At 54.7% G+C, this 27876-nt stretch overlaps 2 protein-coding genes across 5 annotated transcripts in view; both read right to left on the minus strand.

Annotated features, from left to right (window-relative positions):
- Window positions 1–27876, minus strand: part of LOC310659500 (beta-1,3-galactosyltransferase 5-like) — a 75617-nt gene that overhangs the window by 27034 nt on the left and 20707 nt on the right. The window lies entirely within an intron of this gene.
- TMEM8B (transmembrane protein 8B) lies at window positions 776–27814 on the minus strand. 4 transcript variants are annotated; one of them, XM_083402791.1, is made up of 13 exons: window positions 27735–27814; window positions 21866–22052; window positions 18115–18322; window positions 16878–17011; window positions 15593–15864; window positions 14000–14352; window positions 11547–11643; window positions 11248–11371; window positions 10375–10517; window positions 9018–9196; window positions 6316–6462; window positions 4453–4569; window positions 776–2770 (listed from the first exon to the last, which is right to left on the minus strand). In XM_083402791.1, exons 1-13 carry the CDS (start codon window positions 27808–27810, stop codon window positions 2426–2428), a joined length of 2382 nt encoding a protein of 793 aa, XP_083258917.1. In that variant the 5' UTR covers window positions 27811–27814; the 3' UTR covers window positions 776–2425. The 4 variants fall into 4 exon arrangements, with proteins under 4 accessions (XP_083258917.1, XP_083258916.1, XP_083258915.1 ...); XM_083402790.1 differs by lacking the exon at window positions 27735–27814 and adding an exon at window positions 26918–27023; XM_083402789.1 differs by lacking the exon at window positions 27735–27814 and adding an exon at window positions 26918–27023 and having other exon boundaries at window positions 21866–22055.

Here is a 27876-nt window from a genome sequence, read left to right on the forward strand (position 1 = left end):
TAACATTTCCGGATTATTGCCTGTCTTTATACCACTGTATCTGCTGAACCCCGGCAAGATGTTTGATGTGAGTAAACCTTGCATTTTTCTTGTTTGCTAGACAATCTGAGAGCGATGTCTTTGTTAAGTGGGAAACATAATGTGAGAAAATAATCCAAGTCTACCTAAGAATCCTTGGATATCATAATTATTCTGGAATGTTATGCAGCCTTTGCCCTTATAGCTTCTAGAAATAAGGATGGTGATTTTTCACCCTGCAGAAATAGATATTTGGAAGTATAACTGCCAAATAAAATATCCTCTCCCACTTCTCTGAATCCATCCAACGCTCTGTTGCTTTTACTCCCCTCCAAGCAGCTACTGTCCTTTTCACCTGGGGGGTTGGACCCCATAGCTCCCCTGGCATTGCTCCTGGCCGGCTGTGTGGAGCTGGCCAGAATGGTCCATCTAGCATCCATCTGCAGCAGCGGCCTGGGGAGGCCCAGAGGTGGGGAAGGGCAACCTGGAAAGGCATGGAAGGGCGGCAAGCAGCTCTCCTCTCTCCTTTGCCCCCCGGGATCTTGGAGGCAGACTCCCTGGGCTGTGGGGCTTCTAGCTTTTGCTCTGCTGCCAGTTGTGACTGCTGGCCTGGGACCTTCCAGCACGGGGGCAGGGAACATCGCCAGCCCTTCAGCTCCCTGACTTCACTCACAATTGCTGGCTGCTGGGAATCAGAGTCCCTCAACGCCTAGAGCAGCGGTTCTCAACCTGTGGGTCAGCTCTGGGATGATGGGAGTTGTAGTCCAACAACATCTGGGGACCCATAGGTTGAGAACCGCTGGCCTAGAGGGACATGGCGGGGGGTCTTCTGCACTCCCACCAGCCAGGCACTTTCCAAGGCATAGGCAGGATGTTTGAGTGAGAGTGTTGCATGTGCGTAGCTCACTGTGTAGCCAAAGGCACCTTGGAGAGGGAAGGTGGAAGGCTTTGTGACACGCTTGGCAAAGAGGAGTGCCCAGCAGAAGGCAAGCGGGGGACGGGGACAGGGAACATTCCTGTTTGAGTCAGCCTCCTATGGCTACCCAGATCTTCCAGACCCACACAAGCCTTCCAGACCCCCAGAGGCGAATGCTGTGTGGGCAGCCCTGGGGGTCTGTTTCCAATGCTTCTCTTCCTCTTCCTCCTCCTCCTCCTCCCCAGTCTGCCAGGCTTTCCTCCTTCTCTCCTTTCTCCTGCCAAAACCAAGAATGAACTCCCTCCTGAAGGCTCCCCTGGGCACAGTTTGGGTCTTTCTGAAGGCAGCCAGGCTGAGGTGGAGAGGAGGCCATAATGCCCTGTGCCACCTGGTGAGTCCAGGGAGGAGTGGCTGGGCAGCAGGCGGGCAAGGGTCTTCAGCAAGCATCCTGACCCTCTGACTGAGCCAGCTCTGACTGGTACATTTCCAATGCCCACCTAGCCAGGTGCGCAGACGCTGACCTCCCATGAAAAGGGAAGCAGTTGTGAGAAAAGACATAAGAAACACCCTCAAAGCCAGTGGTGGTCCCACACCAGAGTGGCGCTCAGGGGGAGTGAGTGTCGTGCCCCCCCCCCACTCCCTGCCAGTGGCCAAGGATGAGGGGAGCTGGGCACCTGGAAGCAGGGGGGGGCCTGTCCCATTTTGCCACCTGAGGCATCAAGGGAACGTGCCGCCCTCTGCTCCCCACGCCCTGCCCACCCAACCGCTTCTGCCACATGATGTGAGGAGGAGGGTTTCCGCAAAGCCTTGCTGCTTGTCTGCTCCCATTCTGGCAGCGGTGGAAGCAGCAGTGTGGGCAGGGGGCCGCCTCTGGTCCTTCTGCCGCCCGAGGAGGCTGCTTCACCTGCCTCATGAGTGGGCCAGCTCCGTTGGGGAGGCACCCCTTTGGCCACCCCTAGACAGGCTGCTCTTTTCTTCTTGTGGGGCAATCAGTGCCCAAAGGGCAGCGTGGGTCCCACCCACAAGTCCTGGCACATTCAGGAGCTCCTGCAAACCTTGCCCCACTCCTGTTTGGGGCTGCTTTGCCCCCTCGAGTCCTGATGCTGGGTTGCTCAGCACACAGCTGCCCCCCCCAATTCTCTTTCTGTGCCCTTCTTGCCCTGCTCCAGGCCTGTCCAGGATTATAGGTCCATTGGCACCGCTGGCATATCAGATGGTCTTTCCAGCAGCCCTGGAGCCAACAAGGGGGCGACTCAGCTCCTTGTCATGGAACGTGGTGGTTCTGCAGCCGCAGCTCCTCCTCCTTTCCTGCCATGGCCCTGCAGGCAGCCAAGTGGGCATCCCATGGAGGAACCTTGGAATGTTACTGGTGAGGTGGGTCTGGGCGCAAGCGTCCAGGCAGGTGGGCATGTCTCTGGCCCCGGGGCCCCGGGAGAGGGACGCTTGCCCGCCTGCCCGCCTGCCCCCCTCCCCGGGCAGAGCGGCCCCCCATCAGCTGGTGCAGACGCTGGTGACGGAGGCCCCCGCCCCTGGGTCCACCAGGCCCAGCTCCTCCTGCTCGTTGATGCACAGCTGGTAGCCGCAGCCTTTCCGGCGAGGGAGGGGGCCGGCCAGGCCAGGGGACTCGGGTTTGGCCTGGGGGGGCAGCAGGAAGCCCACGCTGCCGGCGATGAGCATGTGCCAGATGCTGTGGATGTAGAAGTAGTTCTCCTCCGTCTCCACAAAGGCGTAGAGCAGCACCGCCGAGGCCGCGATCAGCGCTCCGGGCAGCAGGTAGAAGGTCCAGCGCTGCCACGTGGGAGGGTAGCAGTGCCTCCGGCGGATGCTACGTGCCGTCTGCGGAGGAAGGAGAGGGGCGTCAGGACCAGGCGACCCAAGTCCAGGTGCTTTGGGGAGAGGCAGGGCTCCCTCATGCCCTCCACCTTGTGATCCTAGAACTGTAGCATTGGAAGGGGACCCCCAGAGGTCATCTAGCCCAACCCCCTTGCAATGCAGGAATCAGAGCTAAAGAGCCCCGGGCAGACGGCCAACTGACCCCTGCTTGAAAACCTCCATTCCCTTCCTTGTGCCTCCCATTGTAGGGAAGAGCTCCAGTGGTTCATGTGGGATGTAATCCACTGGGAGCAGTCAAGTACAACATTCCTTGCAACGCTAGAGAAGACACGCGAGGGAATGTTTGGTCCAGCCAGTCGAAACTTCCTGTTCCTCCTGGCTGGAGCATCCTTCCTTTTGCATGTGATAGAAGGTGGGCGTGACCTAACCTGTCCAGGTAACAAAAGGACAAGTCACGCAGCACACCTCTCTCTTTTTCACTTCCTTCATCATGTGACCAGCCTCTAGCTAGGACTGCTCTGCTAGATCTCAGCTAGCAGAAGCACTGGGATCATTCACCCATATGGGGTAGATCCACATGAACATATTTGTAACCAAGTCTGCCTTCAGGAATCCAACTGTGATCTGATGTGAGTAAACTTCTCTTATTGACTTTGAATAAGATTGTGGTGTCTTTATTCTTTTAAGAGGGATTCAAGGGAATTTACCAGGAACGTACAATTCAATCTGAGAGGCTCACACGAGCCTGCGACCAGCTATCTGCTGTGCATATAAAAAGGGGAAATGTAACTCTGCTAAGTAAAGGAACTTGCTAGTGCAAGTTAGGAAGGATATTAATAAACAATATATCCTCTCCTGCCACCCTGAACATTCCCACAATTCAATGTGCTGCATGCAGTAGATCCCAGGTTCAGTCCCTGGGGGCATCTGCAGGTCGGGATGAGGAAGACTATGCTTCCTCCATTCTTGGAGAGATGCTGCCGGCCAGAGCAGATCATTGTGGGCTAGCTAGGACAACAGTCTGGCTTGGTGTGATGTAGCTTCCAGAGTGGTATAAACATTACAGAGCTTGGCATAAGACCACATCCTGCCTTCCTCATTCAACCCAAGGCAAGGCACTTGCATTTCCCAGGTGCTGATCAGACCCAGAACAGCTGAGCTTTCGAAGGCAGTGACTTCCTGTGACTTCGGGCCACACTCTGGGGTAACTCCGAGTTGCTATTCTTGGGGGTGATCCCAAGATCACTGACCTCTGCACCACAGCAGTTAGGGGCATTAGTAATCAGTTTCCTTGTGCAATGCCCCCGCTGAGGGTCAAAGGGGTCCGGTGTGCAGCCCCCCCTCCCACAGATGGCAGCCTTAGCCATTTCCTCACGGACTCTGCATGGTCCCTCAGAAGTGCTCATCGGGTCTCCAGGATGTCAGTCCTATTCCAGGCTGAAAGAGGTGAGAGGAGAGGCCCTGATCTTTCGAGGAGCTGTGGATCTGCTTCCAGGCCACTTGGATCTGCGTTTACTGATTTATGACATTTGTAAGACACACGTTCTCTAGGTGCCATACAAATAAGTTCTCTATTCATGGAAACAAACGAGAGACGGACAGGATTTCAGGGGCCACAACCCCAGGTATGTAAGCCAGCCAGAAATCCTTGCCAAGCTGCCCTTCTGGCCAGAGTCCCTACTCACCCAGGCGACGGCCATGATCCCTAAGGCAAAGAGGCTGGGGCCCAGGAGGTTCCAGAGCCCGTGTCGATCCAGCTGCAAGGCCATGGAGAGCAGCATGGCGCCCAGGAGGTACAGCACCTGCCCAGGGGAGAAAGGGGGGGGGCAGGTGAACCCTTTGGTATGGATGCTGAAGATGCACAGGCAGGGAAAGGGTTAAACCATGTTGGGAGGGGGGAGCCGAGAGGTCTTCCAAAGATGGGGGGAGGAATGTCCTGAACTGGATTCTTCCTGTGTGCCTGAGAAGTTGCTTTTTGCTCTGTTCAATTACAGAGGTGCCTTGGTATTCAAATGCCTTGGTTCTCAAACACCAAAACCCCAGAAGTAAGTATTCCGGTTTTCTAACGTTTTTTGGAAGCCGGACATCCGATGCGGCTGTCAGCTATTGATTCCGGGGCAGAAATTAAGTCGCATAGCAAGCAGAACTGCAAGAAGTGGTCCCTTGCTTCTCAGACTTAATCTGTTCTGGAAGTCCATTCCAAAACCGAAGCGTTCCAAAACCAAGGTGCACTTTCCCATAGAAAGTAAGGCAAAATGAATTAATCTGTTCCAGGCTTTTAAAAACAACCCCTAAAACACCAATTGTCCAGGCTTTGCAGAAGTTCTCCCCAGGGGCGCTAAGCTGAATCCCCCCCCCCCATATTGATGGGGCTGCTATGCCCTGCTGCTGCCAGCCAAGTGCCCGGGAGCCCTCCATGTGCCCCCCTTCCCACTGAGGATCTCCACCAGGGATGCGTGGGGCAAAGCGTCCATTACCAGCTGGTGGGGGGCAGGGATGGTGGGCCGAGTCAGCCTGGCTGGACTGGCCAGACTGGGGGGGGGGGGTCTTATACATGTGATGCCATGAGTGTGCAATGCCACCCTCCAAAATGTTGGGGGCAACTCAGCGCACCTGGCTCTCCCCCACCAAGGCCCTGGCTGCCTCCTCTCCTGGTGAGGCTTGTGGGATGTGAAACACAAGAGCAGTCAAGTACAACATTCCTAGAGTGAACATGTTTACACATGGGGAGGAATGTTTGTCCAGCCAGCAGGTCAACTTCCTGTTTCCTTCTGGGCTGGGATAGACTTCCTCTGCATGTGACGAGAGGTGGGCGTGGTCTCACCTGTGCAGGTAACGACAAAAGCACAGGGCAGGGCAGCCACCTCTCTCTTTTGACTACATGCATCGAAGAAGCAGCATCTGCTTAGCCAAAGATGCTCCCTTGGCCTCCAGCCAAGAGAGGAGAAAGGGACTGTCTCCTTATGAGATAGTTTCCAGGTATATGTTACTTTTCTAAGCTAAGTCTGCCTTCTGGGATCCTATTGTGAACAGAATGATGTGTGAGTAAACCTTTTTATACTTTTATAGAAGACTGTGTCGTGTCTTATCTTTTATGAGGGAATAAGGGGGAAATACCAGAGCAGTTATTATAGAGGCTTTGGCCAGCCTGAGCAAACGCATCCACTGCTAGTTTAAAAGGGGGAATGTTACTCTGCTAAATTGTGGAACTTGTTTACACAAGTTGGAAAAGGATATAACCAAACAAGATATCCTCTCCTGCATCCCTGAACATTCCCACAAGGCTACCCCCTCTTCTTCCAAGGAAGCGCCCCGCCCCCCAGCCACATAAGTGGCCCCACTGGTCCTTCCACAAACACCAGTGACTCACTGTGGGCATCCCGCGTGGCACTAGTCTCGCAAGGAAGCCCTTCCCCTGTCCTTCTTGCCAAGCTTGTTGCAGATCATAGAATTGTAGAGTTGAAGGGGGACCCTCAAGAGTCATCCAGTCCAACCCCCATGATGCTGGAATCACACCTAGTGACTCCCCACACCTTTGGTCACCTCACCTGCTTAATGACCATCTGGAGGCGGGCCATGGCAATGACGGTGACCCAGACGGACATGAGGGACCCCAAGAAGTCGCAGAACTGCAGCACGTCGTAGTCCATGATGCAGAAGACCACGATGCCCGGCTGGTCACAGGCGTGGTAGAACTGGAGGGACGGAAGAGGGAAGGGGACCGGAAGCTAACTTTTGTCACGCAAAAGCTGTGCGGGACTTTCAGCTGGCACATGGCGTCTTTGCTGTTCTCACTGCCTGCGATGCCCTGATGGGGTCTGCGCTGGCACTGACTGAGCAGGAGGAGCAGAGGCGGAGGCGGGGGGGGGGGTTGGGCAGTGTGGGAAGCGCAAGGGAAATGCCAGCTCCCCATGTGAGAGCAAGGAAAGTGTCTGGGAAGTGGCTGAACACAAAGCAAGCTGTGAGGGCCCACCAAGAAGGCAGCAGTCCTCTTCTCTCGTTGCTTTGAAAATGAGGCTGCAGAGCTGAAAGGCGCCCCAGGGACAGAACTAGCTATTGGTGAGATTGGCAGTGCCAAGGCTGCAGGCCCAGGGAGGGCATTGCATTAGCAGCAGAGACTGCAGGCCCTGGCATTGCACTGATCAGCTCAGGTGCCAGGGAACTTGCCCCGCTGAAGGGAGAGGGCTATGGCACTGTGAAGGTTGTTAAAACCAGGAATGGAGGGGGGCACTTAAACAACTCCCAAAAAAACACAAGTCCCCACCACAGCCTCTAAGGCCAGGACAATGACCATTGACACAGGCACCAGACATACACAACAGAAAACCAATCCATCCATAAGCAGATACCATGTATGGTACTCTTGACAATCCAATATAGAATCAAATAATCTCCAAAATTCAATGGCTTGACCAATTTCCTTGGTTCCAAGGGCTAATGACTCCTCTGGAAGAGGGGAAACCAGGTCTCCCCTGGCTCCATAATCCCTTAAGCAGAAGGTCACACCCTCCTTCCCCCTCCACAAGGTGGGAACTTAGCCACACAATAGGAGGCAGGAGGTGATCAAGACAGAAACCCATCAGGATGGTGGATTGCATCCTGATACTTTCAAAGGAGAAGCCCAGGAAAGCCTTGCAGCCAGGGGGATGTGGGAAAACGTTTAGTGTTCTTTAGGAAAGAGGGCACTTAAAAGGTATTGGGAATTGGAGTTATTGACAGGGGTGGGGGGTGGGCTCACGTTTCTACATGCCAAACATCCTACTCTGTGACATATTTGTGATGTATCAGTCCTTCCTCGCTCCCAGAATCTGGGCAACCAAAAGTCCCTTCGTGGTCGCCATCTGTTGTAAACAAAACCTGCCCTTCTTCCCTTATGGGGTACCCAAGAGCCCGTAGAGAGTCCTTAAGTGGGTTCTCTCTTGGTAGGAGAAAATAACAGAGGCCAAGCAGAGAATATTGAGAAGCAAAGCAGCTCGTAAGCCTGATCTTTATTAAACTGTTGCCACAGGGTGCTCCCCTCACACGTAGGAGGACAGAGAAGGCCCCCAAACAAAGGTGTGGCTGCCCTTATATAGACATTTTAAATTCCCTGCCCTGGAGTGCAAGACCACCCCTCCATACATCATGCATACATCACAGAAGGGGTGTAACCCAAGACCACCCCCCACAAACATCATACCTACATCACAGAAAAGGCGGTCTACAACATAAATTTGAGTGTTGTTGTTTTTCCTTTCTGGCAGGTTTTTCTGATAATGCCTTATCTGATTGCCTGGTGATTACCCACTTCCTGAGACAATGGGAAAGTTCCCTCACCCCCTCCCTCCTTGCAAAGGAAACATTTGGTCAGTTTGGGAGTCAAAATGGCTTCAGGGAGTCAAAATGGCTTCAGGAAGGTCTCCCTGTGCTGCTCCAGACATTGGTACATTTATGAACATTTTATTTCTCTCTCTCTCTCTCTCTCTCTCTCTCTATATATATATATATGAGACCTTAAAATTCTCATAACACAATGATGCTGTTGAAGAATGTATTATGGGAAATGGGGAGAGGTCTTAAAAGTTCACGCAACCCCATGTTCAGGGTTCTTACTCCATGTGTGTGTGAACCCTGCTGAAACAAATAAAGATCCGGTCTACTGACTGCTGTTTGCTTCTTTACTTGGCAGGAGATTCCTCCTTTCGCTGACCAGGAGAGACCCATGGGGAGTGGCACCCCAATGAGCTGGGCAGTGGAGCAAACCTGCACCCAGACTTTTTCCTTAACAAGGTGCACAGGAGCTGAGCTGCGCTTTGCCCCCAGTGTAACTGCTGCGGTTTTTATTCATTTTAACTTGGCTGCAGACTCCTTTTTGAACCTGACTGATTTCTGGACCCGCAGAGCTAGACCCTGGTGAACTTGGGAAACCCCTTTTGCAGGGGTACCCCAAGTTTTATTGCTCTTTAATGCATTGGGGCTCAGTGTCGTGCAGTCAGTGGCCTGGGGGACTAGGCTGGTCCCCTAAATGTTCCCAGGAAATTAGAGTATTAAAGCCTAGCGCCTCCTTCCCCAAACCCAAGAGGCTTCTGCTCAGCTTTAGGGCAGGAGGTGCAATCCTCTGATTGACACACAAACCCCAACTGCCTTCGCAAGCGTCGCCTCTGGGCCTACCTGTTCCCCTGCGATCACTTTCACTGCATGGCGCTGTTGGGGCTCCTGGCAAGACCTCTTGGGCCTGGACCACCCATCCCTCCTGCCTCCTGCCACTCACCGTGGAGAAGAACATGGTGAAGATGTAGACAGCAGCCTCCAGGATGTAGTTGCTCCGGACAGCGATCACCACCGGAGGCACAAACATGAGGTTGCTGAGGCAGAGAAGGAGGGTGGAGAGGAGCTGGAAGCCGTAGGAGAAGGCGGCTGTGTTGTCCGTGCAGCCCCAGCCGCTCCAGCCTGAGAGAGAGAGAGAGAGAGAGAGAGAGAGAGAGAGGAGTCAGGGCTGGCAGCCACAGGGGGGGCCCAGAACAAGAGATGCTGCCATTAGGGATTGCTCTTAGGTAAATAACATAAATAAAGTATACTATTCATTTCATCAAATCGCAAATTTCAAAGGAATTAACTCATAAAGTTCAACAAACGAACAAAGCCGAAGACCCAGTGGATCAGATCATTCTCTCATCAGTTCATGCATAAGGTCCATCTGTGCAATAGTGTCTGGGCTTCATCAGTAGGTAAAGCTCATATGTGATATTACAGGATGGCAAAACAAGGCCAATATTCCGGAAACCCTTGTCTTCGACTCTGTGAAAGGATTCTGTAACAACCTTCTATGTGGATTGTTTGGAACTTATGAACAGACAGGTGGAATAGACACTATTAGACAGATGGACCTTATGCATGAACTCACTAGAGAATGATCTGATCCACTGGGTTTTCTGCTTTGTTTGTTTGTTTACATTATGAGGTACTTCCGTTGAAATTTACGATTTGATGAAATAGATAAAGGTAAAGGGACCCCTGACCATTAGGTCCAGTTGTGGCTGACTCTGGGGTTGCGGCGCTCATCTTGCTTTACTGGCCAAGGGAGCCGGCATACAGCTTCCGGGTCCTGTGGCCAGCATGACTAAGCCGCTTCTGGCGAACCAGAGCAGCGCATGGAAACACCACTTATCTTCCTGCCGGAGTGGTACCTATTTATCTACTTGCACTTTGGTGTGCTTTCGAACTGCTAGGTTGGCAGGAGCAGGGGCCAAGCAACGGGAGCTCACTCCGCCGCGAGGATTTGAACCTCCGACCTTCTGATCGGCAAGCCCTAGGCTCTGTGGTTTAACCCACAGCGCCACCCGCGTCCCTGATGAAATGAAAGAATACTTTATTTATCTAAGAACACAGCCGGTACGTCTCATGTGTTTATTATGCTTTATGTGACCATAGGTTTGTTTGTTTGTTGTTTTGCCATTAGGGATTGAGCCTGGGACTGAACTGTGGCCCCTTCTCTTCCTCCCGGGCTCTGGTGACTGGGCAGAGCAAGGCAGCTTGCTCTGAGAGGACGGTGGCATCGCCCGGCCTCCCTGGGGTCGCAGGTGGGACAGGCTCCCTGCTCCGCAACCCAGACTCCCGGAGCAACTCACCCGCTTTGCACTCGCAGGCTGCATACAGGTAGTTGTTGGTGCGCAGGAGCTTGCACTGGCCGTAGGGGCCGCAGTCGTTAATGCAGGGGGACAGGTAAGTGCGCAGGTAGACCTCGGCCGTCACATTGCCACAGGGCTCCAGCCTGGCAGGGGGAGAAGGAAGGCAGCTGAGGACGGGGCAAGGGATCAGGGGCACTGCAGGGTGCCTGTGGGAAGGGGCCTGACAGGGAGGGAGGCAGTGTGGTGTAGGGGTTAGAGTTAGGACCTGAGAGGACAGGGTTCAAATCCACACTGGGTGCCTTTGGAGCCAGGCGCTGCCTCTCCGCCTAAGCTGCCTCACCAGCTTGTTGTGTGAGGATTAAATGAGAGTGGGAGGGGCACTTTGCAGGGGGCTGGACTTGATGACCCCTCTGGGGCCCTCCCAACTCTACCATTCTATATGCCCTTGGAGGCCCCTGGAGAATAAAAGATAAATGCAACAAACAAGCTATAAATGCAACAAACAAGCAAATGGAAGAAAGCCTTTGCAGAAGGAGGGGAGGGCAAAAGTGTTGGAAGAACCCCCCCCCCGCTTCCTCTGGGCCCCTCCACCCCGCCCCGTAGACAAGGGTCAGGTCTTATTCGTCTTGCAGGTGTCAACCCCAAGCCCAGTGGGGTGCAGTGGGGCAGCTCTGCTTGTAATGACAGCAAACGCACACCTGGATCCCACTGGGGTGGGGGCAGAAGTGGCTTCAGAAGTGGCATTAAGCCCCCCCCCATGTGTGTCCCTGGAAGGAACACCCCCCCACCCCGTTCCAGCCAGCCCCTGCTAGAAAAGAAGGAGCCTTGGGGGGAGGGCAGGGGGGTCATCGTCCCTCCTGCTGGCAGCCTCACCCACGGTCGGCGGCACAGAGCAAGCGCAGACTCAGGTACCAGCTCCCAGTCTGGGGGTACGGGATCCGCAAGCGGGTCAGGGGGGCCGTGGCGTTGATGGACAGGAGGTACCCCGCCAGCAGCTCTGCCAAGGGAGAGGAAAGCAGCAGGTGAGCCCCAAGGGTGGCCCAGAACGTCACCCGCTGGCCACCCACCCACCTTCCCCGCCTGGCAGGGGTGTCTCCCCTTCACTCTGCAGGGAGGGCAGCCCTGGCAAGCCAAGGGGGGGAGGGGGGAGACTAACCTGGCCTGAGCCTTACCTGTCTGGCAGGTGACTGAGGAGTTCTCTTCGGACGCCAACGGGACCTCGTGATTCAGGCAGGCGAAAACAGTGGCGTTCTCCCCTCGCAGAGAGGACTGTGGAAAGAGACAGCAGCCTCTGGTCTTACTGAGTTGTCAAATGTGCCATTGAGCTCATTGCCTCAAGCATTATTCCATGGGGGGGGGCAGGGTGGTGTCCCAAACCCACCCACACTTACCCTGGACCACTTGTGAACTGCTGAGGGTCTTCGTTGACCACTCACAGATTTTTCTGCCTGTCGTAGAAATTGTAATGCGCCGGGCCAGATGTGTGATTTTAAAATTTCAGTTTTCATTGCTTCACTTCTTTCTTATGTTGCATTTTAGTACATTAAATCCAATATAAGAAAGAAAAGTAGTAATAAAAATACAATTAAAAAATCAATGTGGGTATTTAATGCGGACGCATCACAGACTACCTGAATGAATGGGTTCTAGGTCTGGTTTCTGTTTTGATTTTATATTACGTATTTTGTATTCTCATTTTGCATTTTTCTGTTGTGAACAGCCCTGGGATCTTTGGACGAATGATGGTCTACAAATTTAATAGAAGAAGAAGAAGAAGAAGAAGAAGAAGAAGAAGAAGAAGAAGAAGAAGAAGAAGAAGGTGAACACAGACCGCTCGTCGTCAACAGACCACGGTCTGGGAACACTTGAGCTAGGACACAACAGATGGATGTTTAATATATTTTAAATAAAATTTAAAATTGTGGAAGGAACCCTTCCTGAAGCTGGTGCAACAGACTATTAGTAAGGACAAAAGAAGAGCCCTGTATCTGGATCAGGCCAGTGGCCCATCAAGTCCAGAATCCTGTTCACACTGCGACCAGCCAGATGCCCCAATGAGGAAAAACCCACAAGGGGGATTCAAGCACCGGAGCCCCCCCCCCCTCCTGCAGTTTCCAGCACCTGGGATTCAGAAGCATCACTTCCTCTGACCATGGCTAGTAGCTGTTATAAGAAAAACTGCTCCTTTCCCCTTATGGATACTCAAGAGCCCGTACAGAGTCCTTATTAACTGTTACAACAGGGTCCCCCACGCAGGGAGGGAGGAGAGGAACCCAGAACAACGGTGCACAGGCTCTTATATAGACTTTTGAGATTGCCCACCCTGTAGCCCAAGACCACCCCCCAAAACACCATCCATATATCACAGAAGGTGGTGGTCTTCAGCAGAAATTTGAGAGTGTTGCTTCTCTCCTGTCTGCCAAGATACCTGATAAGGCCTTCCTTGGTTGCCTTTTCTGGGTAGCCTGGCCATTCCTTGGGAGATGGTAGATCCTTAGTTCCTGAATCTCTTACTCATATTGAGAGTGTGCTGAGCTGAACAGATACTTGCCAGACTTTATCTGAAAAGGGAGGTGTAAGCAGCCCCTACAGTCCAAAGACCACTGGAAAGCTTTCCCCATTTCCTTCCTCCTTGCAGAGAAATAGTTGAGGTCCATTTGGGAGAGTCAAAATGGCTTCAGGATTGTTCTCCTGTACTATTTCAGACACGTGGCTTATATACTTCTGTATGTGTGTGTACATTTATAAACATTTGTTTTATATATATAAGACCTTAGAATTCCTATAACAAAGCCATCGAGAGCCCTCCCCTTGTGATAGGAATTTTGAGCTCTTAGATATATGTTCAATGTTCCTAAGTGTACCAACCAAGCACATACATAGATCAGCACAGGAAGACCGACCTGAAACCATTTTGATTCCCAAACTGACCAAATGTTTTCCCTGCAAGGGGGGAGGGGTGTCAGGGAGCCTTCCTATTGTCTCAGGAATTGAGTAATCAGCATTTTAATGGGGGACAATCAGGAAAGACAATCAGGAAAGGCAATCAGATAACCTGGTAAACAGGAAAAACAACATTCAAATTTCTGTTTTAGGCAGCCTTTTCTGTGATATATGTATGATGTTTCAGGGGATGTCTGAATCTACAGGGTGGCAATTTCAAAAGTCTATATAAGGCCTTGCGCGCCATTGTTCTGGGTTCCTCCTCCCTCCTGCGTGTGGTGAGTGAGGACCCTGCGGCAACAGATCAATAAAGATCAGGCTTACTAGCTGCTTTGCTTCTCAATATTCTCTGGTTGGCCTCTGTTATTCTCTCCTACCAATAGGGAACCTACGTAAGGACTCTATATGGGCTCTTGTGTCCCCCATAAGGGGAAAGGGGCAGATTTTGTATACAACACCCTCCTCCATGGATTTGTCTCATTGAAAGCCATTGGGGTTGGGGCCATGACTGGGATCGAATTCCATGTTCAGCCTCAGCCCCCCACACTCCAGCTGGGGCCCCATAGGCCTGAGCTCCCCGCTCCCCACTAGCTGCTTCCTTGCCAGCGCTTCCCTTGCCCCCTGCCCACCCTGAGGCCCCACAATCTGAGCCCCCCACCCCACCCCCCGCCTGGAGACTCACCACATTCAGCCTGAGCTCCAGGTTGAGGGCTCCTCCGCTGTCCAGGATGGGCAGGAGGTTGATGGCAAAGATGGCCGGTCGGTCGGGGGGCACCGAGACGTTGGGGCCAAAGAAGATGTAGAAGTGGACGGAGAAGGTGTCCAGCTCGTTGCGCAGGGTGGGGCGGATGGGCCGGCAGCACTCGCTGGCCGCTGGCCCCGGGCTGGGCGCCGGGCGCTGGGTGCTGTTGAGCACGGAGGGGGCCAGGACCTCTGCCAGGGGCAGCCCCCCCATGGAGCCAAAGGAGTGGGGCATGTTCAGGCTGGAGCCAGGCAGCTGGAAAAGGGCGCGAACCAGGCCAGTCCGAGAGCAGTCTGGGGGGGGGGGAGGAAGGAGGAGAGGGGGGGGCAGGTCAGGGGACGGGTGCTGGCAAGGCCCCCTCACCCCCACCAGGTCTGTCTGTCTGTCTGTCTGTCCCCTCCCTTGGCTCCCAGACCTCCCAGGCTCTGAACCCACGCTGGGCAAGGGCCAGGAACCCCCCCCCCCCCAGATTGTGGTGATGTGCAATGGTATTATTTCAATGTAATAATAAGATTATAATAATTTAAAATTTATACCCGCCCATCTGCAGTCAAACCAGCAATCCATGTTTTGCTAGACAGGCACATGATAGGAGCTGAAGCTCATGGAGTTTGCAAGGGGGAACTCTGTGAGAGAGACTCCCACTGGGCCCTGACAGGCACAGAGCTGCAGATATTCTGCTTACCTGCAAGGTCTTCTCCTCGCCTCTTCACCACCAAGCCAGAAATGTGAGGACATCTGCTAAGTCTGAGTTCCAATTCAAGCTAGACTTAAGGATTCCTTTGTACCCAAATTACCATTGTAAGCCTGTCTGAGCAAAGCTGCTATATCTGAGTATTCTGATTACAGGTAGGTAGCCGTGTTGGTTTGCCATAGTTGAAACAAAACAAAATAATTAAAATAAAATAAAATAAAAAATAAAAAATTCTTTCCAGTAGCACCTTTGAGACCAACTAAGTTAGTTACAGTGGTACCTCGGATTAAGTACTTAATTCGTTCGGGAGGTCCGTTCTTAACCAGAAACTGTTCTTAACCTGAAGCACCACTTTAGCTAATGGGGCCTCCTGCTGCCGCCGGAGCATGATTTCTGTTCTCATCCTGAAGCAAAGTTCTTAACCCGAGGTACTATTTCTGGGTTAGTGGGGTCTGTAACCTGAAGCGTATGTAACCTGAGGTACCACTGTATTGGCATGGAGAAGTGTGCATGCACACGATAGCTCATGCCAATAACTAACTTAGTTGGTCTCTAAGGTGCTACTGGAAGGAATTTTTAAAATTATTATTATTTTAATTATTTTGTTTTGAGTATTCTGAGTAAATGTTATTTGCACCCTCCTGGGCGGCCCTCCTCCTCCTCCTCCCCCGGCCCCTGATTCTTCCTGAGCTGAGGATTGAAGGAGCCTCTCTGCAGCTTGCCTTGTTCCTCTTCCGCTGGCAGATTCCCAGGAGGCCTTTGTCGACCCCCCCCCCCCGCCTGCTCTGCCCATCCTGCCCCAGTCCCTCCCACCCCACCCAGCCCAGCCCCTCGCTCACCCTTCAGCTGCACCACCAGCTGGAAGTTGACGTTGGAGGCCACTCCCAGGTACTTCTCCACCAGGATGTAGTACCAGTTCTGCCAGAAGGGGAGGTCCAGGGCCAGGCGGCAGGTGGGGCGCCCCCGGCAGTCCACGGCGGTGGAGTTGTGCAGGGGGGGCGCCTTGCCACGCACTTTGAGCCACAGCGGGCAGCCCTCCCCGCTCTGGTTGGCGCCGTGGCAGTTCCTCAGCTGCACCAGCACCCGGGATGTGTAGCTCGGGATGAAGACCCTGGAGAAGGAAGGCATGAGGAGGAGGTTGGTTGGTTGGTCCAAGGATCTAAAGGGCTCCCACCCTGCCCGTCAGCCCTGGCTCTCCCTTCAGAGAGAAGCAAAGTGCCTTTGAGCCCCAGGACTCATTCCTGGGGGGAGGAGTGGGGGCTCTGAGCCAGGAGGAGCTCATCCCAGGCTGCCGGCAGGGGGCCAGCCCTACCAGGAGGCCATGTGAGGTGTCTGCCTCAGGTGACAGATGCAGAGGGGCGAAGAACAGACTGCTGGGTGTGCACCATGGGCTGGTTATGCCAGCTTTCGGTGCAGGAAGCTGCTGGCCCACTCCCAGGGAGGGAGGAAGAGTCAAGGGCCAGTCTGGCCAGAATGGGGGGGGGGGGCATTTCTCCATTGCCATGTGTCTGGCACTGGCCCCCTCCTGCTGGTGGCGTTTGGGGAAGAACTAGGGGGCAACTAAGGAGACCCTTGGCTTTTCTTTAGGGATGCAGTTCCAGCCCTTGAGACTGCAAAGTGTTGAGTGTTGGGTGGGGCAGGATTACTGGGGGGGGCACCTCAGGACCCTGCATCACCCCTTCCTCTTTGCCATGCGGACTTCCAAGGAAAGGCAAGGTTGAATCCAGCAGGAAGGCTGGGACCTGCATTAATTGATTATGAGAATCAAGCAAGTCTTCCTGTAGGTGTCCCACAGCATGATTAATTATGCAAATGAGGTCACTCTTCATGCAGATGCACCTCTAGCATTATTCATTATGCAAATGGGGTCACTCTTTGTGTATATGCCCCTCTAGCATTATTAATTATGCAAATTAAGTCCTCTTCCCATAGGTGTCCCTCTGGCGTTATTAACTATGCAAAAGAGCTTATTCTTCCCATAGGTGCCCCTTTAGCGTGATTAATTATGCAAATCAAGTTGCTCTTCCCCTGGGGACCCTGCTAGCATTTCCCCTCCTCCTCCTCCTCCCTACAAGCAGGGGAGGGGCATGGGGGGCGGGGGCGCTGTCTCCTTTGCGCACTCACTTGTACAGCAGGGAGCGGTTGTGGGGGGAGAGGACGTGCTCCGTCACATAGCCGGGGTACAGCACCCCAATCCCCACCAGGCGCTGGACGATGAGCTGGGGCTGGAAGAGGTACTGGCAGTCCTCAGCAAGGCCCTGTTGGCGGGGGGGGGGGGGGGACACAGTTAGAAGGGGGACCCCCAGCACCCTCAGTCGGGCGAGTGGCCCAGATTCACCACCAGAACTTTCAGGAGGACCCACACGCACACAGGTGCCAGGATGGCACCAAGCTGGCAGCCAGGCACCCCACCCCCAGCAAGCTATAGACTGCCCAATCACAGCAGCACAGCCTGGTGATCAGCTGTGATTCCTGGGGCTGGACTAGATGACCCTTTGTGCCTCTTCCAACTTTTCTACTATTCTTGTGGTCTGCAAAGAGGGCAAGCAGGGCTGTGCCCTGGCAACCCCCTTTCCCCATCACCCTCTGGGCCTCACCAGATTTCCACAGGGCTGCACCAATTGCCCCTCTCCCTAAACCTCCTGTGCTGATAATAATAATAATAATAATAATAATAATAATAATAATAATAATAATAATAATTTATTATTTATAAGCTACCCATCTGGCTGGGTTTCCCCAGCCACTCTGGGCTGCTTCCAGCAAAATATAAAAATACAGTAAGTGGGTAGGTGGAAGCCCTATACCTAAGATGTTGGGTGCTTGGTTGTAGAGGGGCTGGCTTAGAGCTGGGGCTGAAGGCAAGGAGTGGCCACAGAGGGGGCTGGAGGTTGTGAGTGGGGCTGGGCTGCTGGCATTCATCCCCAAGAGTCGAGCCAAGATGAGCTGCCTTGTGCTGGGCCAGATTCCCTTGGAGCTCAAGGGCACTCCTTCCTTAGAGGTTTTCAAGCCAAGGTTGGATGGCCGTCTGTCAGGGATGCTTTAGTTGAGATGCCTGCATCCAGGGGGTTGGACTAGATGACCCCTCGGTGTCCCTTCCAACTCTATGAGACCAGCTGTCCTCACAGCCCAGGGCTTTTCACCTTGACTGCTTGCCACATCTCACTGCTTCAGGTCTTCCTCAGCCCTAGTCAAGAGACTCTCTTAACTGAAGGAAAAGCCTTAATAAAAACTATTTAACAGATAATAATGAAGGAGTCATCCTCACCTAGGGCCGGCCCACCCATGAGGCAAGGTGAGGCAGCCACAAGGTGAGGAAACTCTGTGACCCTTCCCCAGCCCAGCTGAGCGTCTTCCTCACCTTGACGGAGATCTTGCCCTGCTCTTTGGGCAGGTGGGCAGCCAGGAACCAGTCCCCAGGCAGGGGGCTGGTGATGTTGAAGACGCCTGTGGTCCGGTTGGGCAGGGTCCAGGTGAGCGTGAGGGCAAAGGAGCCTGGCACAGCTGTGTCCCGGGGGAAGTGGGCGCGCAGAGGGTTGATGACGGGGGGCGCCCCAGAGCGGAAGTACCTGCCAAGGAAAGAGGGGGAAGGTGAGCAGCCGAGCCAGTGTGTGTGTGAGGGGGGGGGATTCAGAGGGAGGGGGGAAATGGAGAAAATAAGGGGTGGGTGGGTGTCTTTATTTACCGTATTTTTCGCTCTATAAGACGCACCAGACCACAAGACGCACCTAGTTTTTGGAGGAGGAAAACAAGGGAAAAAATATTCTGAATCTCAGAAGCCAGAACAGCAAGAGGGATTGCTGCTTTCACTGCGCAGCAATCCCTCTTGCTGGTCTGGCTTCTGGGATAGCTGTGCAGCCTGCATTCGCTCCATAAGACGCAAACACATTTCCCCTTACTTTTTAGGAGGGAAAAAGTGAGTCTTATAAAGCAAAAAATACGGTATTTATTCCCTTCTGTGCCCAGGCCAGCAAGCTACAAAACAGCAACAGCAACACATTCAAAGCTCAAATGAGGGGTGACTGAGTCATAGACTCCTAGAATTGTAGAGTGGGAAGGGACCCTGAGGATCATCTAGTCCAACCCCCTGCAAGGCAGGAAGATGCAGCTGTCCCATTTGGGGAATCGAACCTGCAACGTTGGCGTTCCTAAACCTCTCTTTTGAGTTGGGGAAATCTATCCCCAGTGTATCCTGAGCAGATTCCTGTCCAGCCTATCTCCTTTTGGGAGGGGCTCCCAGGACAGAGTCTCCAAGCCGGCCATGGCCCCCTTGACAGCCCTCCCTATGCCAATCTAGTCTGAGGGAAGTACAGTCCATCTTCCCCCCCCTTCTTTCCATCCCACAAACAGATGCTTGCCTGCTTGCCATCCCATCAACACCTCCAGCCAAGCTTCAGGCCATCAGGGCTGCTGGGGGCAACGAGAGTCTTTGGGGGCATTCATGCCCCCCCCATGCCTGGAATAGTGTGGGAAATGTTGTGGAAGCTCACTCCTCTCTCAGTCCCATCTCCTTCAACATTGGGGGGGGGGCTGCAGAACCTCTGCTGCAGGTTTGCCTGACAGGCGATGCCAAAAGTGTGACAGGTGGGCCACCCTGTGATCCCCCCCCCATTGCCATGCATCAATCTCCCCTGCCCCCCCCCCCCGGCCTGGCCTGGCTTCCCCCGCCGTGAGCCCCTGTGGGAGGGAGGAGTGGGGTTCTGGTTTCTTCTCCCCCTTTCTGGGGACTTGGCAGGAAGTGATTTTCCATCCCCATTTTCTCCTGCGGGGAAGCAGATGGCGATGGGAGGGGGAGGGGAGCTCTCCGGTTGCCTTGGAGAAGCAACCATCGCTTCTTCCTTCCCCTTATTCTTTCGAAATTTCATTTCAGTGCTGGGTTATTAATATTGATCTTCAGCGTCGTGGTCTGTGTGTTTGTGTGTGTGTTTGTGTGTTTGTGCTCACGTCTCTGTGTGTGCGGCTTGGAAGGGAAGGAGCAGGAAGATGACTCATGCGGAAGATGGTTCCCTATCTGGAAAACTCAGGAAACATTCCAGGCAACAGATGGTCCACTTGGCCAATGCCTCTTCCACCCTCTGAGCCTGGCTGGAGATGCCCACCAGAGCCACCTCTCTGGGGGAAGCCATGACCACCGAAGAGGCCAAGGGTGCTTCAGGTGCCCAGGTCCTTTCCCCCGCCTCCTGCTGCATAGACGTGGTGAGACAGCTGGGACTTCTCCTCAACAGAAATCTCCTTGACATAGCTATCCATAATATTCGTAGATTCTGGTATACAGGACAACTTGTTAACCCCGGAAAAGAGGTTAAAAAGTCTGGGGTCATCTTATACGCCAGGTATGGCTGCAGTGGGCAGCAGGCTCTGCTCCACACCGGGAGGAACCCGCCCAGCAAAGCTGCCCAGGGATGCTAAGCTGGCTTCGCTGGCCGGCTAACTCCTGGTGCGGAGCCCACCACCCACTGCTGCTGCCCAGCGAAGCTGCTGAAGCGTATAAGACGACCCCCCAAATTGGCAGCTGCCAATTTGGGGGGTTGTCTAATACGCCCAGTCGCCTAATACGCCAGAATCTCCAGTACCATATTTTTTGCTCCATAAGACGCACTCTCCCCTCCTAAAAAGTATGGGGAAATGTGTGTGCGTCTTATGGAGCAAATGCAGGCGGGAGGCTCTGCTCAGCGCTCCCTTTAAAGAGTGCACGGAGCGTGTGTGTGGTTCTTGCTGGCGTTTCCCCGAGGAGGGAGAAGGGCAGCCCGTCAGTCCCTTCTCCCTCCTCAGGGAAAAGCCCCCATGCATTGCACACACGCTCCGTGCACTCTTTAAAGGGAGCGCTGAGCAGAGCCTGTGTGTGGCTCTTGCTGGATTTTCCCTGAGGTGCGAGAGGGGACAGACGGGCTGCCCTTTGTCCCTTCCCCGCCTCACGGAAAAGCCAGCAAGAGCCGCACACAGGCTCAGCTCGGCTCTTTAAAGGGAGCGCTGAGCAAATTCAGAGTATTTTTTTCTTGTTTTCCTCCTCTAAAAACTAGGTACGTCTCATGGTCGGGTGCGTCTTACAGAGCGAAAAATACGGTAGATCGCTGCAATGCATTATACAAAGGGCTGCTTTTGAAGTCTTACCAGAAATTTCCATAAGCCCAGAATCCTCACTGGGGCAGCTTGAAGGAATGGGCCTCAGCAGCCCCACTGGCTTCAGGTCCTTCTCCAGGCTCAGTCACCTTTCAGTGCATAGCTTGGCCTGGGGGCCCCTCAAGGATTCTGTCCCCATTTGTGCATTGAGAGCCTCATCAGAGACATTTCTCCAGGTGCCTCCACCATCAGAGATGAGGGCAGCCTTCCCCAGGCAGATGCCCCCACCAGGTGTCATCAGCTGCATTTGACACGCCTTTGCCATTTCTAAGTTTGATGTGTGTCTCTTAAATATTGTAAACTGCTTTGAGACCCGAGGTGAAAGGCTGCTTCAATTTTATGTTTCAATAAAATGAAATGAGCAATAATTTGGACTACACAGAGAAGAGTTTGGATTTGATATCCCACTTTATCACTACCCTAAGGAGTCTCAAAGAGGCCAACATTCTCCTTTCCCTTCCTCCCCCACAACAAAAACTCTGTGAGGTGAGTGGGGCTGAGAGACTTCAGAGAAGTGTGACTGGCCCAAGGTCACCCAGCAGCTGCAGGTGGAGGAGCGGAGACGCGAACCCGGTTCCCCAGATTACGAGTCCACCGCTCTTAACCACTACACCACACTGGCTCTCACTACACCACAGAGTACAAGGTTCCCTCGCTAGGTCTGCCCCATTCTGAGCATTCCCCAAGAGATCAAGAAGCACTTGGCTGTCCATCTGACCTCAGGAGGGATGGCGTTGCAGGACAGGCCTGGCTAACGGATTTCAGGCTCATGAACCCTCTCCAATCTCACTGCAACACAGACACCACCGGAGGATGCAAAATGCAGAGGCAACACCCAGCTCTTTCTCCTGGAAGCAGCCGGGACCCTGTCCCAAACCCAGCACTGCCCACTCTGGGAAAGCTGTGGGCACGGGGGGGGGGGCAGGAGTCTGTGCAGCCAAGAGGCTGAGGTCCCCTCCCTTTCTCCCTCCCTCCCTCCTTCCCTGACTCACACAGTGATGCTTCGGTCTGGGCACTGGTCCCCAAAGGTGCCCCCCTGCTCTTTGAAGGTGATGAGGTTCCAGACGGCCACGACGGTGTCCTCTGGGATGCGGAAATGGAAGAGCTCGATGCTGGTGAAGGAGCGGAAGGGGTTCAGCTTGCGGGGGGTCCGGGTGAAATAATCGGTGACAAAGAGGCCTTCTGAAAGAGGAGAGGAGAGGCAACACTGGATCAGCATTGGGCTACTGAACACCTCCTCAGAGTAGCCCTTCCTTCCCCCACCCTCTCCACCAGTCTGCACAGAGCACTCAAAATCCCATGTTTGCTAGGTGACCAAAGGATTAAGACACATGGCGTTTCCTGCACAGTCCCAGGCACTCTGTGAGGTCCTTCCTCTGCTTGCCCAGGTGGGAAGGGAAACAACAGGAATATCACTTTCTGCCACCGGAGGAACAGCTTCTTTCTTTCTCGTCATGCAGCCACAGGGAGAGGATACAGGGCCTGGGCACAGACACCATCTTTGATCTAAACCAGGCATAGGTAAATTCCAGCCCTCCAGATGTTTGGGACCACAATTCCCATCATCCCTAGCTAACAGGACCAGTGGTCAGGGATGATGGGAATTGTAGTCCTAAACATCTGGAGGGCAGGAGTTTGCCGATGCCTGATAAACCATATATTTTGTCATCTAGAAATCTGTTTTGCCTGACTTATTTCACTGTTATTTTCAGCTTGATTCACAGCTGCAACTTTATGTGATTCAGCAATATTTTTATATTCTTACATTGCAGACTTCTGTGTTGTTACTTTGTTCAGAGGGATAATTGTAGAAAGTGACATAGCTTTGTCCCACGTTTCCGTGTTAACGCTGCAAAGGGTGGTATATTTTTAACTCTGTTAAACCAGACTCTAATCTTGCTCAAGTGAGTAAGCAGAAGGATAATAAATAAATAATATATCCTATTATACTTTCCAAATCCATCCCAACAATTCTCCCCCTTTATGTTGCAATGCCCTGTCCACGTGGCCAGCCCCTCTCCAGACATCTCTCACAGGGGCAAACAGTCAGTGAGCCCCACCCATGAGCTTTTCCAGCCCTGCCAGGAATTAGGCCCATTGACCCACCCCCTGCCATACGCCCCTGCGTAGGCCAACCCCAAATGGCAGACCAAAGCTAGAAATGAGAATCCCTCTCACCCCCAAATTAATTAATACACAAACCTTGTCCTTCCCAGCTGCTGCCCCTCCCACCACACCCCTTGTGTACCTGTGTGAGACGCAGCCATGAGCGTGCTGGGGGGGGGGTGCCAACGCCTCATTCCCGCCCAAATCTGCCCTCTTCCTTGGAAGATTAACAGGTCTCCTTCCAGCGGAGAGAGAGAGGGGACTTTGAGGTCCTCCTAGGGGGTGGCCAGTTTGCTTCCCACCAAGGGTACAGGTCCAGGGGAGGGCGCAAAAACTGCACCTCTCCCCCCTGGCTCCTCTGGCGAGGGTAGCTTAGGGGCCCCTCTGCTTTTCAGGTGTGGCATTGACATAAGACTCAAACGCCGTTTAGTGTAAGGAGACTTTCCTTCAGCAGTCCTCAGGGCAGAGAGCCTTCTGTCAGCCTCCTGCCCTAGCCAGCCACAAACAGCCTCCACAGATCACCTGTTGCCTAAGAGGTGGGCATTGCCTGGCATTCCCTGCTCCATTTTATCTCATTTCCAGCAGGAGGAGGAACAAGCAAGAAATCGCAAGGCCATTCTGTGCAGAGCAGCGAGATTTCTCTCCTACTCGGCAGAGGGTGGAAAAAAACATGCTCCAGCTTCAGACATGAGAGAAGGCAGCAGCTGACAAAGAGAGGAGCCCTGCCATGGCTGGTGTGTGGGAAGAGAGAAGCAGCATGGCTCTGGAGCGGCTTCCTTTGTTTGGCAGAAGACGGATGGGAACCTGCTCCGCTTCTCTCTGCAAGTGGGCAGCAAGGAAGGGGGAGGCCAAGACCGGCAGCTTTGCAGCCCAAGGAGCCCCTAAGAAGAAACACAGAGCCTGCTGCCTCTGACCAGCGGGTCCAGCATCCTCTTCTCACAGCGGCCAACTGGGTGCCTGTAGGAAAGCGGCCAGCAGGATCTGAGCGCAAGAGCAACTCTCCCCTCTTGCAGTTGCTAAACCCTGTCTGTGGTGCCCACCCCTTCACCCCAAATGATGAGACCAGAGACCAGAGTAGGGGTTCAAATTGGCCACAACTTGATTGAGCTTCAGAAGTGGGGAACTTGGCACAGGCCTTGGCAGGCAACCCTCTCAGCCCGCCTGGCCGAGGATATGCAGGCAGATGAGGCCCAGTGAGAGAGGACTGAAAAGAGCAAACTTACGCAGGATGCCCTTCCACCGACCTCGTCCCGGGAGTTTGACCTACATGCCGCTACTCAAGCAAGTGGGTGGTACCCGCCCAGGTGAGCCCCGCTGGGTGCCGCAAACCCTGCCCACCTGTGGGGAAGGGAGGGCAGAAATTCCCAGCAACTGAGATTGGGAAGCATTGCTGCCTCTGACTGTGGGGAACCTCCATCTGCACCAGCCAGCAGAGTCAACAGAAAAGAACTAGTTACAGGTAGGTAGCTGTGTTGATCTGCCGTAGTGGAAACAAAATAAAAAACTCCTTCCAGTAGCACCTTAGAGACCATCTAAGTTTGTTATTGGTATGAGCTTTCGTGTGCATGCACACTTCTTCAGATGCACACGAAAGCTCATACGAATAACAAACTTAGTTGGTCTCTAAGGTGCTACTGGAAGGAGTTTTTAATTCCCCCCCCCCACTATGGCAGACCAACACGGCTACCTACCTGTAACTAGAACTATGGAAGGCACCACACTGAGCCGCATGGGCATGGCTGCCTCAGTTCGATGGCCAAGGGTGTGCCAATTCCCAGCAGCCGCTTCCTCAGGTAGGGCTGGGCAAACCCTAGAGAGTCACTGCCAGGCAGTGCCAACAGCACTAAGCTGGCTAGACCGAGGGCCTGGCTTGGCAGCTTCCTAGCCACCCCCTCCCTTCTCTGTGAAGCACAGTGTACCTAGGTGATTTTATATAACAAACAAGCGAGCCTGGAGCCCCTTTGCAATGGCATTGCATCTGAATCTAGCGACCTCTCCTGAGGCCATCTGCTGCCTTTAGGGTACCCAGATTTGGGGAAAGGAGATGACAGGATGGCTTCTGAATGGCTACCTCACAGCCACGATGCTGGCAATCCCTTTCTTCCCCCTGGCATTTGCTGGGCAAAGGCACACTCCACCTTCTAGCTGAGAGCGAGCGGAGAGCGGCGACGTGCGCATTCCAAGTCTCCAGAGAAGACAAAGAGGAGATGCCTTAATGAGGGCGATCCCCTCCGAGCCTGCAGGCGAGCGGCCTTAATGGGAAATCCCAGCAGGAGCTGCCCAGATTCCGGAGCCTCCCGGGGGCGCGGAGGAGACAGCCCAGCCGGGGGCTTTGCAGGAGCAAAGGAGCGGAAGCCCCCCCCGCCCAGGCACGTCCTTGGCGAGGCGTGTTGGGAAGCGCATGCATGTAAACAGAGGAGGAGGCTCCAGCTGGATGCCCACTGCCCGGGGAGCGCGGGGCTTCCCTCCGAACAAAGCCCGCGCGTCGCGCAGGGCCCAGGCTGTAAATCAGGCTAAGTGCTGTCAGCCTCCGCCATAAAATACTTTTTTGTAAGTTCAAGGGAGCACATATAATATTCTGCCAGCCATTTCCCTCTCCATGAAAATGATCTCATTATTCTTGCTGAAAGCCATCAATTACCAGGTAATTAAATGTCCTGGGATGTTAGTGACAGTATCACTAAATCTACGCCCGGAGTTATGAAGCCCGGCAAGCCGCGGACGCCGCCGGCTCCAGAGAACGATCGGCGGGCAAGACCCAGGCAGGAGGGTGTCCATTAAAAATGGCAAATGTGCCCCCCCGCCCCGCGCGCGCATGACCTCCTATTTAGCGAGGGAGGGGAGTAAGACCGGGCGGGGAGAGTGGGAAATGGGCCAGCGAAAGCAGCGGAGGCGGCAGCTCCCCAGTCGGGAGCCAGGAGAGGAACAGGCGACGAGAGCGCCGGGGGAGAGCCCTCGTGGTTTATTTAACCAGCAACGTAATGACGGGTAATTTATTCCCGTGATTGAATTTAGACGGAGAGGACAGGAAGGGGCCACCGAGGCTACAGACAAAGGGGACTCTGTGCACGGGGGAGAGAGAAGCGATGGTACTGAGAGGCGGCTCGGAGGAGGACAAGGCGCTTGCCTGTAAATCTCTTCCCAAAGCCCACCTGGTCCGTGTGACCCGCGCATCAGGCGAAAGGGAAGCTTAAGCCCCGTGGCGACCGGGGCTCCCCCCCCCTGCACATCCTTCGACCGCTGCCCCCTCCCTTCTTCCGACCCGTGGAGGGTCTTTGCATCGCTCCCCTCACTGTAATGTCCTCAGGGCAGAGACCTGGCGCGCGCGCGCGCTCATCTGCCCACTTGTTTTACTCTGGAAAACAACATTATTATTCATTAAATTTCATCCGAAGATCACAGGGCGGTTTACAGTACAAAACGCGAACTGCAGGTAACGAGTTTACAATTCAGAGGGACACCTCTGAGGCTTCCCTGCTCGATTATTTCAAAGCCCTTTGGGGTTGTTGTTTTTTTAGGAGAAGGGCGTAAATCCTTAGCGGTCGGAAAGTGGCGAGCAACTCCCCAGAGAACTACCGGGTAGAGGGCAAAGGGGGCCGGTCGGGCAGGCTGTGGCGACCCTCTCCCCGCCGCCGGCCGGCCTCCCCTCCCCCAGCCAGCTGGAAGGCAGCTCCGGCTCCCGGCCGCCCCCTCCCTCCCTCCCTTTCAGCACCAGGGCGGGGGACAGCAGCACCCCGGGCCTCCCAGCCGCGGCCTCGCTCGCTTTCAGCACCGGAGCGACGCCTTCAGCACCACGCCGCGCTCGGACAGCAGCTCCCGGCCGCCGCGCCCGTTTCTCTTCCCGCGGGGGCGGCGCTGGTCCCGAGACTCCCCCGCTGCCCGCGCCTTTCGGGGGGGCGCCCTCCCTCCCCCCCCCGTGCTCTCCCCTTCCCACTCACCGGCCGGGCGTCCCAAGCTGAGCCAGGCGAGCAGCTGGAGCAGCAGCTGGAGCCGCCCGAGAGCCGCGCGGCCCATGCTGCGCCCGGAACCGAGCCGAGCCGAGCCGCCGCCGCCTCCCCGCCCGCCTGGACGCTGGGGCTGCCGCGCTCCAGCAACAGCAGCAGCAGCAGCAGCAGCCATGACGTCAGGCTCAGCTGCCGCCCGGAGCCTCCGCGCGTCCCCCATTGGCCCAGCGCACGAGGCTGCCTGGGGAGGCCACGGCCCATTGGCCGCCGGAGCTGCCCGTCACTCGCCGCTCTGCAGCGCCGGCCGCCTCCGGACCAGAGACCGGCCAGATGCTGGAGGAGGAGGAGGGGGGCGCCTGGCGGAGCTGCCCGGCTGGGGGAAGTTCGGGGGGGGGGGCGTTCCGGGTGCCTTCGTGGTGCAAGGGAGAGACTCTGAGAGGGCTCTGGGGGGGGGGGGTGAGCCGCCAAGCCCTCCTTCCCCCTGCCCCAGAGAGAGGGTCTGCTGGGCCCACCGGGGAGTCTGGGCTTCCCCACCATCTCCCAGCTCCACAGAAGGAGCAGGAGGGCATTCCCTCCCTTGACCGGGTCGCTACCCCAAAACCGGAGTGTCCTGCCCATGCAGAGGATGAACGTTGAAGAAGGGGGGGGGATGGGTTGGTCCGGCCCCCGCAAAACAACTTGACTGATTCCTCCCCGCCCCCCACGCGTGACAATTGCAGGGGAATATGTGGAGCTTGACGCACAGACACCCCCCTCCACGCACGTCGCTTCCACGCTTTCGCTTCCCTGCTTCCAGCTCAGCATGAGGCACCTGAATTCCCAGACTCGCGGGGATGACTTAAGCAGCTGCACAGTCCCGTCTGGGTGTGACCCCCCCGAGGGAGCATTGCCTCACTTCGCCGGCTGAGACACCGGCAGCTGCAGAGACCTGGCAAGGAGGCGCGGAGTCCCGA

This window comes from Podarcis tiliguerta, assembly GCF_965153285.1.
Source record: "Podarcis tiliguerta genome assembly, chromosome: 11".
NCBI classification, from domain to species: domain Eukaryota; kingdom Metazoa; phylum Chordata; class Lepidosauria; order Squamata; family Lacertidae; genus Podarcis; species Podarcis tiliguerta.

Bases quoted from the DNA above. Each gene is read 5' to 3' on its own strand.
- TMEM8B (XM_083402789.1), bottom strand. From the start codon at position 26,993: ATGGGCCGCGCGGCTCTCGGGCGGCTCCAGCTGCTGCTCCAGCTGCTC. The intron at 17,012-18,114 runs GTGAGGAAGACG...CCCCGCCAACAG, and splicing joins AGGGCAAGATCTCCGTCAAG to GGCCTTGCTGAGGACTGCCA. The intron at 9,197-10,374 runs GTGAGTTGCTCC...TCTCTCTCTCAG, and splicing joins AGCCTGCGAGTGCAAAGCGG to GCTGGAGCGGCTGGGGCTGC.